General features: G+C 43.4%; 1 protein-coding gene across 1 annotated transcript in view; it reads left to right on the top strand.

The window, feature by feature from the left end:
* The first annotated feature begins 1,349 nt into the window (after positions 1 to 1,349).
* Positions 1,350 to 12,895, top strand: part of duox (dual oxidase) — an 82,002-nt gene continuing 70,456 nt past the window's right edge. The window contains exons 1-6 of the mRNA XM_060853674.1: positions 1,350 to 1,379; positions 2,164 to 2,287; positions 3,706 to 3,789; positions 6,626 to 6,790; positions 8,417 to 8,604; positions 10,620 to 10,821. Coding sequence (XP_060709657.1) covers positions 1,350 to 1,379; positions 2,164 to 2,287; positions 3,706 to 3,789; positions 6,626 to 6,790; positions 8,417 to 8,604; positions 10,620 to 10,821 — 793 coding nt within the window. The remainder of the gene's footprint in view (positions 1,380 to 2,163; positions 2,288 to 3,705; positions 3,790 to 6,625; positions 6,791 to 8,416; positions 8,605 to 10,619; positions 10,822 to 12,895) is intronic.

The raw sequence follows: 12,895 nt of genomic DNA on the forward strand, positions 1-12,895 counted from the left end.
TATCTTCAAAAAAAAGTTGCCATCAGGTCTTTAGCATCAGCTGTTGCCATTTACTAAATTAAGGAATGTCGGGATAGCCCAGGAAAAAAAAGTGACTTTCAAATAGATTAGCCGTGATTTCTTTGAATGGTGGAGTAGGTTCAAGGGACCAAATGGCTTCCTCCTGCTGCTATTTGCAATGTACCGAATGGGAGTATAGTGTGGCTCAGAAAAGGATTGAAAACTCAAGCCATTTCGCACAGTGGCGTTCTCTGTCAGATCCTGGTGACTTTTCATCTTCATTGCAATGCCTTTAATGGGCCAGCACTTCACAACAATCTCATGTTTCCATGTTTTATTATCTAACTGGCGATAAATGGGCAGAACGGTGGCACAGTGGTTAGCACTGCTGCCTCACAGCACCTGGTTCAATTCCCGCCTCGGGCAACTGTCTGTGTGGAGTTTGCACATTCTCTTCAGGTGCTCTGGTTTCCTCCCATAGTCCAAAAAAAATGTGCAGGTTAGGTGACTTGGCCATGCTAAATTGCCCGTAGTGTTAGGTGAAGGGGTAAATGTAGGGGAGTGGGTTTAGGTGGGTTGCTCTTCGGAGGGTCGGTGTGGACTTGTTGGGCCGAAGGGCTTGTTTCCACACTGTAAGTAATCTAATTGAGGAAGAACGTGGTGCAGCAAGGCCTGGGTATCCTCACTCACCAGTCACTAAAAGTAAGCATTGCAGGAGCAGCAGACTGTGAAGAAGGCAAATGGTATGTTGCCTTCATGGTGAGAGGATTCGAGTACAGCAACAGGGATGTCTTGCTGCAGTTATACGGAACCTTGGTGAGACCACAGCTCGAGTTGTGCGCACTGCTATGGTCTCCTTATCTGAGGAAGGATGTTCTGTTGATGGAGGAAACTCAAGAGAAGATTTATCAGACTGTTTCCAGGGATGACAGGACTGACATACGGGGAGACACTGGATCAGTCAGGACTGTATTCATATAGGAGCAAATTATTGCAGATGCTGGAATCTATACTGGACAAATAAATACTGGAAATCACAGTAGGTCAGGCAGCATCCATGGACAGAGAGCAAGCTAAATCTTTCGAGTCCTGATGCAGGGTCACCTCGCCTCAAAATGTTAGCTTGTTTTGTCTCCACGGATGCTGCCTGACCCACTGTGATCTCCAGCATTTTTTGTTCAGGACGATATTCATTAGAAGAATGAGAGTGATGGGGCAGAATGTCATGGAAACCCCTAAATTTCTGACAGGATTAAGCAGGCTAGATGCAGAAAGGATGTTCTTGTGACTGGGAGGCCGGAACCAGGGGTCACAGTCTAAGGATAAGGGGTAAGCCTGCTGGGACCGAGATGAAGAGAAAGTCTGTCATCCTGAAAGTGGTGAGCCTGTAGAATTCTCTGCCACAGGAAACTGTTGAGGCCAGAAATATTGAAGACTTTCAAGACAGATGTCAATATAGTTCTTAGGGCTAAAGGGAGCAAAGGGTATGGGGAGAAAGTGGAAACGGGGTGCTCAGTTGGATGATCAGCCATGCTCATAGTGAATGGTGGAGTAAGCTCAAAGGGCTGAATGGCCTCATACTCCTGTTTTCTGTCTTTCTACACTGATACAGGTACAATGCATTCAATAAGAGTGACTTTCAATCCCAGTTTAAGAGAGTGACTTCATTGTTGCTCCCCATCCCAATCTGTAGCAATTATCAGCATCTATTTTCCAATTTAAAAAAAATGCATTTCCTATCTTTCTTCTGATTTTCATTTAAGAATAGAAAAGTGCAACTTCAGCTTAATTTGTTGATCCTCTCCCATTAAACGTTCAATTTTGTCACAACGAATTATATAATTTGCACTCAGGATGCAGTCTTTTCATTCCTGACGAATCTGTGATAGAGCCATAGAGTCGTAGGTTCACACAGCACAGAAGCAGGTTCTTCGGTCCATCTCATGGGAGAACAATACCGATACTGACGAGAGATGACCCTGGTCCAATTCAAATTGGAAACTGACCTTTAAGCAGCAATCCATACCTGAGAGATTGTTCAGTATCTAATACTGGGTGGAGCTGATTAGATAGGCTGGGGTTCTGGGTATATGGGTGGGTATAGAAATTCCTATATGTTTGTTCATGCATTTGCTAATTAGATGACTTTTTTTCTTGTTGCAGCTGAACGACTTGGAGAAACATCTGGGGTATCAGTGCCCCATCAACATGAAGAAAATGACACCAATGCACCTCTGGATAGTGCTGGTCACTGCCTGGATTCACCTCTCCCACATTCCAATCACATGTAAGTCAACTTGCCCATTTTCAATGTTGAGTATAGAGTGTAAAAGGGGGGGTTGGTGGTGGGAATCTGGAATTCACCACCTGAAAAAATGGTAGAGGCAGAAATTCTCATAATATTTAAGATTTATGTTGCTGGGGTTGAAGGATTTGAACTGTAGGGAGAGGCTATATTGTTCTGGAGCATCGGTAGCTGAGAGTTGACCTTACAGAGGTTAATAAAATCATGAGGGGCATGGATAGGGTGAATAGCCAATTTTTTTTCCCAGGGAAGGGGTGTCCAAAACTAGGAGCCATAGGCTTAAGGTGGAAAGGGAAAGATTTAAAAGACCTAAGGGCCAACTTTGTCGTGCAGAGGGTGGTACGTGTATAGAATGAGCTACCAGAGGAAATGGTACAATTACAACATTTAAAAGGCATCTAGATGGGTTATATGAATAGGAAGGGTTTAGAGGGATATGGGCCAAGTGCTGACAAATGGGAATAGGTTAATTTAGGACAATTGGTCGGCATGGACGAGTTGGACTGAAGGGTCTGTTTCGGTACTGTGCAATTCTATGACTTTATGATTCCAAGTATCCAGGTGAACACAAGAAATGTGAAGCTATGAGCCAAGTGCTGGAAAATGGGATTAAAATAGTTAGGTGGTTGGCTTTGCAGACTCAATGGACTGAAGAACCTTTTTATGTGCTGCAGATCTCTATGACTCTATAAGTACCACTGTTGGCTCTTAAATATTTTTAATCAACCATGCTTTAATCAGACATGTAGCACACCTCTAGAGCAGGTTGAACTTTCTGACTCAGAGGTAGGAACTACACCGCCCTCCCTCCTCTAGCTCTTGTACTTACTCTCTCTTGATTGGAATATGGATGCCCTTGGCCATGCCAGGGATTTATTGTCCATCGTTAATCTTTCCTGGGGTTGTCTCTGTCTTGACATTGCAGACCAACACCCATATTCCAACAACAATTTATTTTATGTTATAAAAGCGATCTGATAACAAATCAGTTGATTGTTTATTGATGAACCTACTTTGGCTTTTAAGGACTCAAGTCACGAGGTGGGACTTAAAGCCAGGACCTTGTGCTTCAAGGGCCAGAGTGTTCTCCACAGCTTAACTCTTACTGCTTAGTCCCCACCTTCCCCATCACTCTCACTGCTCTCTCCTCATATCTCTGCAATTGACTCCATGTACTTATTGAAATGTTCAAAATGTTAAAGTGCAGTCATGCTCTCAATCACATTGAGTTGTTCTTTAATGAATTATAAACCATTTTCTCATGTGCATAGATTTCTTCTGTTATTAATCAGAACTTCCTTCAAAGTAGTTCCTTTCACTTGTCAATATTTATTTAACAAGATGTGAGTGATTAATCTAAGCACTTTCATGTTGGTCACTTAATGTCTTGTCTTTCTAAGCTGCTCAGCAGAATATCAACTGGGAGACACAGAGATATGATGGATGGTATAACAACCTTGCCTTTCATAGCCGAGGAGCAGCTGGTAAGAAGCTATCTCTTTTTCACGCTCTGTCATTTTAAATTCACAAGCAAATATCTAACTCATTTTCAGCTTGAAATAGTTTGAAATATTTAGGTTGGATGTTAATATCAGTGATATACAGTATGGAATCAGTGGAGCTTGAATTAAGAACTTGAATGGGGTTTGTTATCAATGCAAGTCACCTAATATGGGGCAAACGCTGTATCCGCGGTTTCAGTTACCCCAGTTTCAGTTACCCGCGGTTTACTGTGGCCCAAATACATTACAGGGAATGTTCCAGAATCAGGGACCATGGGGCTGCCAGGAAGGTGAATATCCCAATTAAATGATTGGGTTCCTTCCTATCTACAGTTTTGGGTTTCCACGGTAGTTCTTAGAACACATCCCCCACAGGTAGGGGGGTGGGGGAGGGGGGCCTACTGTACTCCCCAGTGTGCGTGGTTTTCCCATGACCTGCAATCTGAAAGTTTACTTCCTGAAGGCAAAGTCACCACCGTCCCTGGATGGAAAAAGAGAGACATATGGCGAGTTTAACCTGAGGGTCATCACGTCTCCGGCATAGTTGAGAAAGCAGAGCCTTCAATGCAACCTTGGCTACTACAGGAATTGAACACACAGTGTTGGCATTACTCTCTATCACAAACCAGCCATCCAACAAACTGAGCCATCAGTTACTATTGAATCACTCATTTGTAGGGAACCTAAACATTGTTAGGAGGAAACAAGAAGTCAAAGATTTTTGTCTTGAATTCATTGGAACCAGGAAGCAAGAAACAAACTAGAGAAAAGGGAGTTTGAAGGTTATTTAAGGGACCCCTTTTGTACAACATGAGAAGAGGGTATAGATGGGTTGGGCCATTATTAGCATGGGGATATGGCAAGAACAGTTAACTGTCACTCTCAGTTCTCAGGCCAGGCAGGTAGATTCTGATTGGTCAGGATAATACAATCTGACCAATCAAGTCTACTTGCCTGGTTTGAGAACTAAGATTGACAGCTGTATATCCATGCTCAAACTCTCCTCATGCTGTCCATTCTTTCTAGTCTTCTTTTGTGTGTGTCCTATTCCCTGTGGAGTGCAAGGCAAAGAGTTTCAACTTCTCTCCCCAATATTACAGAATTTTAAAATCTGCAGCACAGAAGGAGCCTATTGGAGCCATTATATCTGTGCTGGCTGAAAAGGAGTTATCTAGTCAAAAGCCACTTTCTGTCACTTGGACAGTAGTCCTGCAGATACAGCACCAGAGCTGTATTTCCAAGATTTGTTTCTTTGAATGCAATGAGTTTTTCAGTTGCAACTCCTTTTTTTTCAGGCAATGAGTTTCAGGCCTCCACCACCTTCTGGGTGATAAATAAAAGTTTTCTGAATTCCCCTTCTGCCTTTAATTTTATCTATCCTTGTTATTGATCCCAGTGTTAACAAAAATAAGTCCTTCCTTTCACCTATGTTCCTCAAGTTTATACACCTCATTGGAACCCTACCTTAGTGCCAAATCAAATACACTCAACTAGTCCAAATTCTCCCCATAGCTAAATTTCTCCAAAACTGACAGAATTCTTGTAAATCTCAAGACTAGTGCAGTCAGTCCTTCCTGTAATGTTGGAACTGGAACTGTATGCAGTACTGTAGCTGTGATCTAACCAGTGTTATATACAAGGCTGCTTAGTACTACCACAATGTGGGTACAGCTCCTTGTGTAGATATTTTCAATTCAGGCACATCTCTGGAGTAGGTGGAACCTCTTATTCATTGCATCGCTGTTAAGGGCATCCTTTACTGCTCACCCCTAATTGCCCTTGAGAATTAAGAGTTAACCAAGTTGCCTTGGATTGGATGGATACTTCCTTCGCTGAAGGGCTCGAGTGAACCAGATGGATTTGTGCAATCTCTGATGATAATTTCATGCTTATTATGCTTAGCTTGCAAATCCAGATTTACCATTCAAGTTCCACGATGGTCACTATAGGGGTTTGAATGAATCCAGCTACAGCACTAGCTTAGAGCACAGTGTTACTGGCCCAACGATGTGACCACTATACTACCATTTTCCCCTGTTTGTCTGGGTAAGACCTGCTTCCCTTAAAGCAGCTACACATTTACCGTTGAATTAATAGTCTTAACAATGTGAAGTCTGAATTGCTGCTTTGCTATTAGTATCTAGCATTTCCAGCTATGCTTTACAGAAGCAAGAGGTGCAAAGCAATCGCACTTCAGGGATGCAACAGAAGGTCAGCACGGTGGCTCAGTGGTTAGCACTGCTGCCTCACAGCACCAGGGGGCATGGGTTTGATTCCAGCCTTGGGTGACTGTGTGGAGTTTGAACGTTCTCCCTGTGCCTGCACCTGCAGGTGCTTTGGTTTCCTCCCACAGTTCAAAGAAATGTAGGTTAGCTGGATTGGCTATGCTAAATTGCCCGTTGTGTCTGGGGATGTGCAGGCTAAGTGGATTAATTATGGGGAAATGTGGGGTTACAGGGATTGGGTGAGATGCTCCTTGGTGGATCGGTATGGGGCCATTCAGTATCGGGATTCTATGATTTAAGAAGTGTGATCGCAGTGGGATTATTAGCAGGCAATCAGTTGGGATGAAATTATCTGGGATGAAACCCCCCTGATGTTTGTAGCCAATCCACACTCTCTACAGCTGAAGGTCCCTATTGTAATGGGAATTGTTTGTTTTTGGCGAAGGACTGCTTGCTGAACCATGCACTACTGTACCTGATAATTTCTCAGGAAACAGGTTGTGCACAGGTGTAATTATTGCAATGCATGGTTGGTCAGTCAAAGTAATCTCCTGCCTCCCCTGTGATAAGACAATGCGTGTTTCTTTCTGCAGAATCACCGTTTATGCGCCGGTTGCCAGCTCGGTATGCAGATGGGGTGTACCAGGCTTTGAGTGAGCCCAAAGTACCGAACGCACGAATCCTCAGTAACATCATATCAAATGGATCAGCAGGACTTACATCCATCACGAATAGCACGGTGCTGAGTGTTTTCTTTGGTAAGGATTCAGTTTAGGAGGATGCGCACAACTCCAGTGTGACAGGAACATGGGGAGGAGGTTGCCTATGACTGCTCTCTGTGCTACTTGTGCTTACAACCCAACCACCAGGCCTTCATAAGCACCATTACTGCCCACAGTGCCCAGAGAGAAGCTTCCCCTCGTATCATCAATTCACTTTTTGTAAATTTGCTCACGGAATGTGGGTATCTCTGTCCATCCCTAATTGCCCAGAGGGGCAGTCAGGAGTCAATTGCATTGCTGTGGGTCTGGAGTCATGTGTGGGCCAGACAAGGTAAGGATGACAGATTTCCCACTCTAAAGGGCATTATCTAACCAGATGGGATTTTCCCCTTGACAATTCACAGAATCCCTACAGTGTGGGAACAGACCATCCAACCCCAACAAGTCCACACCGACTCACCGAAGAGTAACCCACCCAGACCCATTCCCCTACCCCCCATTACTCTACATTTCTCCTGAATAATGCACCTAACCAACACATGCCTGAACACTACGGGCAATTTAGCATGGCCAATTCACCTGACCTGCACGTCTTTGGACTGTGGGAGGAAACTGGAGCACCCGGAGGAAGCCCACACAGCTATGGGGAGAATATGCAAACTCCCACAGACAGTTGCCCGAGACTGGAATCAATCCTGGTTCCCTGGCGCTGTGAGGTAGCAGTGCTAACCACTGAGCCATCGTGCCACCCCTGACATTGGTTTCCTGGTCATTGTTAAACCCTTAATTCCAGATTTTTTTTCTATTGAATTCAAATTTTAATGCGTCCGCCATGGCAGGATTTGAACCCAGATGTGCCGAACATTAGCTGAGTTTCTGGATTAGCGATAATGCCACTAAGCTATTGCCTCCCCCTTCCATCTTATCGATTTGCCAGAACCTTTAGTTACTCTGTTGCATGGTGTGATAGGAATGTGAAGTAGAATCAAGGTGGTTGTTGGATAGTTTGGAAAGTTTTAGGAATTCCTCTTATCTAAGACCTACTTGAGAAAAGGAATGTCCTGGTTTCTAAATACAGTGACATTGTAAATGTATGTCTCCGTAATGGAACTGCTGGTAAAATGCAAAGTTTATCTTCATAGCTATTTTTTCGATCTGTCTATCCATTCTTGTGATTTTTGTCAGTTTAGTTCATGCAGTTCGATTACAAAGTTTACTAGAATTATTGTAAAGTAGATCTTTCCCCACAACAAAAAGAACTCTTGAGCCGGGAAAATTCATTTTGAAATGGAGCATGTGCACCTTGAATGTAGATCAGGCAATAAATTAACAGAGATGTGCTACAAATGGTCAGAGGTAGGGCCCATGCAGAGAAGAGAAACATTTGGAAAAAGGATGAATGATTTAGATCCAGCATCATGTGCAAACTGACAAGGTGTTTGTTTATTAGTATAATAGAATTGGAAAAGTGATTGTTTTCTGCTAGTGAGCAAGTTATTCATCTGGGATAAATACCAAGGTGAATGTTTCACTGCATCAAGAAATCTTGAGACTTAGTCCCTAGTTTGAGAGGAGTCTCTTTAATAGATTTACTGGTTTTGTTTTGAATGAGAAATTACATGATAAATAACCATTATATTTTGCTGTTCCAAATTTCAACAGGATACCATGTAATGTTTGAGATTTTAGACACAAGGCATCCTGCCTGTCCTCCTGAGTTTCTGGATGTTGTGATTCCGCACGGCGACACGGTATTCGATCCCAATGGGACAGAGAGTGTGAGGCTGCTGTTTCAACGCAGCGGGTGGGATCACCAATCAGGGCATAGCCCCAACAACCCGAGGAACCAGGTAAGAGGGTTATGTGGGGAAGAAAGTTCGGGAACACATCAGAACCTTTAACCAATCAAAGTAATGCCCTCTAGCTCCCCCCACCAAACGTGTGTACAGAAGGGACAGGTGGCACCAGCTGGATGGGCATGCAGAAGGCTGGAACAACACAGCGAGCTCACACACATCAGGAGGTGGAGAAGTCAACATTTCGGGTGTAACCCTCATTCAGGCTATGCCACCTCTTGATGCTACTGGGCCTGCTGTGTTCTTCCAGCCTCCTGCCTGTCTACTTTGGATTCCAGCACCTGCAGACTTTTTGTTCCTAACCAGCTGGATGGGAGAAGGCTTCAGAATCTGCCCCCCATCTTCACCTTTCTGTGTGGACCTTTGAGGTCCATACGCAGCAGCACTTTCTGAAACCACATGACAACACGACGCTTAGAGGGAATGACAGGAAGGAAACAGCACTGCTGAGATCAGCACGTTCCCCGCGCTGTGACATCAGCACCAGTGCATGCACAGAGGACCCGCTGGTACATCGTGTTTAAAAATGACAGACAGTCCCTTGTGCTCCCTCAGCCACTCCCTAACGAGCTCCCTGGTGGCTTCTCTTTCCCAACTCTGAGAGTTGGTGCTTGGAGCGATGTTTGAAAGCACTTTGATACACAAGGTGTTTGGAATTCTCTTCCAAAGGTGAATGCTGGATCTGTTGTTAATTTTATATCTGAGATAGATGGCGTTTTGTGAAGCAAAGGTATGAAAGGATAAGGGTCAACGGCAGATATATGGAGTTCAGCCACACAGAAACATAGAAACATTGAAGATAGGAACAGGAGGAAGCCACTCGGCCCTTCGAACCTGCCCTGCCATTCATCACAATCATGGCTGATTGTCCAACTCAATAATCTAATCCTGCTTTCTCCCCATAACCTTCGATCCCATTTACTCCAAGTGCTATATCTAGCTGACTCTTGAATATACTTAATGTTTTGGCATCAACTACTTCCTGTGGTAATGAATTCCACAGGCTCACCACCCTCTGGGTTAAGAAATGTCTCTTTGTCTCTGTTCTAAATGGTCCACTCCAAATCCTCAGAGTGTGATGCCTGGTTCTGAGGCATCAGGAACATCCTCCCTGCACCTATCCAATGTGGCCCTGTTAGAATTTATAAGTTCCTGTGAGACCACTCCACCCCTCCCCTCACTCTTCTGAACTCCAGCCAAAACAATCCTAACTCAGTCAACCTCTCCTCATACATCAGTCCCATCATCCCTGGAATCAGCCTGGATAAACCTTCACTACACTCCCCTCGGGAGCAGGAGCATCCTTCCTCAAAAAAGAAGAGTGGAAATGCACCCAATATCTGAACCTTGTTGCGATTACATTATTAGTCGAATGCTTATTTTACTTTGCACTACCCATTAAGGTATCGTCCATATTTATTTATGCAGGTGTTGACCTGATTTTGTTTGTGTAGAGGTGGAAAGATTGAGAATATGACACATTCATGTTAGGTTTATAGAATGTTGGTATCTCAGTTAGTGTCCATATCTCAACAATATTGCCAATTGGAGGCCATAAGGGACGAGAAAAGTAAATTATTATGTTCATACCTTGCCTTTAAAAGAGTCCACCAGTAACGAATCTACATGCTGTGTGTAGACGCTGTTGTGACTCTGCCTGACAGTATGTTTGCAAGCTGCGCACACAGAAAGGAATTGATTTGGTGTAAAGTCTGCTTCATAACTTATAATTTGTTTTACCATTTTAATTGAGCTAGCCCACAGGTCAATCAGCCCTTGAAAAGCTATTGATTATTAGACCCTCGTTGTCTTAGCAATGATTGCAAACATGGCTTGTAAGTGGAAGATTAAAGAGGGAAAGCAGCAGGCTACACCAGGAGTAAGCAGATCAGCGAAGCAATGAATCAGTCAGAGAGAGAAAATTAAATAAGAAGGACTTTATAACATTTTCTTTCTCTTTGACTAGTCCTTAATGAATCATTTTAATCCACTCCATTGGTTTCCAACAGGTCAATGAAGTTACCGCATGGATAGATGGAAGCTCCATTTATGGATCATCCCATTCTTGGTGTGACGAGTTACGGAGTTTCTCTGGTGGCCGACTTGCTTCGGGCTCAGACCCACTGCTTCCGAAACCAAGCACTGGAAAGTTGCCTATGTGGAATCACCCTGATCCAGCCACTGGCCAGACTGGTCTCCAAGGATTTTACGGTGAATAGACAATATTTTGAACTTGTGACAAGTGGATAATGGCAATTGGTGATGATAACTTGTTCTAAGTACTGCTGCGCTCAGTATCATGCCAATGTGAAGCAGGTAGACGCAGTAGCATTGAATAGCTGCCAACATTGCATTGTTCAATTTCATTAAGGGCAAAATCTAGGAAACCACCACTCATGGATCAATGTTTGCTTGTGTTAGGCACGTTTTATCTATTAAATGCTTATCAACCTTAAAATGTTTCACATAATTAGAGTTCTGAGTACACATAATCTGTATAAATAATTGAAGTCAACTTTGTGAATTAGTTTTCTGAGGACACAACAAGAAAGATTAATGAGTGCAGGGTTTTAGACATTGTCTACATGGACTTTAGTCAAGCCTTTATAAGGTTCTGCATGGTAGACCGATTAGTGAAGTTAGATCACATGGGATTCAGGGAGAGGTTGCCAATTGGAGTTAAAGTTGGCTTAATGATAGAGGGTTGTTTTTCAGACTGGAGGCCTGTGACCAACAGTGTTCCACAGGGATCAGTGCTGGGTCTACTTATGTTTGTAATTTACATAAACAATTTGCGATGAGAAGCTAGTATGTATGGTTAGTAAGTTTGTGGATGATACCAAACTTGGAGGTATAGTTGACAATGAAGAAGATTATCTGAGACCTTGATTAATTGAGCCAATGGGCTGAGGAGTGGCAGATGGAGTTGGATTTGGACAAATGTGAGACATTGTATTTTGGTAAAACAAATGAGGGCAGGACATATACAGTTAATGGTAGGGCCCTGGGTAGTGTTGTAAAATAGAGACCTTGGGGTTTAGGTACACAGTTCTTTGAAAGTTGCTTCACGGGTAGACAGGGTAGTTAAGAAAGCGTTGAGCATGCTTGCCTTCATTGCTCAGACCACTGAGTGTAGGATTGGGAAGTCGTGCTAAGGCTGTATAGGGATTGGTGAGATCACTTCTGGGCTACTGTGTCCAGTTCTGGTCCCCTGCTATAGGAAGGATATTATAAAACTGGAGAGGGTTCAGAAAAGACTGACCAGAATGTTGCTGGGACTGGAAGAGTTGACTTATAAGGATAGGCTGGGAGTTTTTTCACTGGAGTGTAGGAGGTTGAAAGGTGACCTTACAAAGGTTTATAGAATTACGAGGGGCACAGATAAGGTGACTAGCAAATGTCTTTTCCTGAGGGTGGGTGAGTTCAAAAGTAGGGGGGCATATTTGAAGGTAGAGAAGAAAGATTTAAAGGGACTTGAGGGGCAACTTTGTCACGTGGTGGGTGGTTCATGTGTTGAATCAACTGCCAGAGGAAGTGGTAGATGCAGGTACAGTTACAACATTTAAAAAACATTTGGACATGTACATGAATAAGAAAGGTTTAGAGGGCCAAATGGAGGCAATTGGGACTGGTTTAGTTTGGGAAACTGGTCGGCATGGATGAACTGGACGAAAGGGTCTGTTTCCATGTTGTATGACTCTATGACTAACCTCTCACAAGGTAACTAAACTGGTTAGAGTGTTATTGAGAAACCTAACATCTTAAGCATATGGGAAAATGATTATTAAATGGTAAAACCATCATGGAATAAGACATGGGTGCCATTTTCCTCACTGAGCTTTTGAACTCAGCTCATCATTGTTCGACAAGGCGAAATTTGGAAACCAAGTGTTCTACTGCATGGAAAGGTAAAACTAGCAGGAGAGGCACTTCCATTGTGTCTCTGTCTATTCCCATGAAATAACCTTATAGGAGGCTTGGAGGAAAAAAAAATGCATTCACTTCCTATCTCACCCACAGTTATTTGATATCTGTGGGAGATGAAGACCAGGAGAAGAATATGACTTTCTGCACCCCCAGATCTGATTGCATATTGGTGCCAATGATATCCCTGACACCTGAGGCTTCCTTGGGCTGTCCAACTATCCATGTCACATGACCAAACACAGGCTTTGCCAAGTTCTAATGGTATCAAAATCCAGAGCCAGTAGTGAAGAGATCTAGAAAATCCAACAGTACTGTCCATTTTCTGTAGCATCTTCAGATTTGTGACTTATCAACTTTG

The sequence above is a fragment of the Hemiscyllium ocellatum genome, chromosome 42, assembly GCF_020745735.1.
Source record: "Hemiscyllium ocellatum isolate sHemOce1 chromosome 42, sHemOce1.pat.X.cur, whole genome shotgun sequence".
NCBI lineage: Eukaryota > Metazoa > Chordata > Chondrichthyes > Orectolobiformes > Hemiscylliidae > Hemiscyllium > Hemiscyllium ocellatum.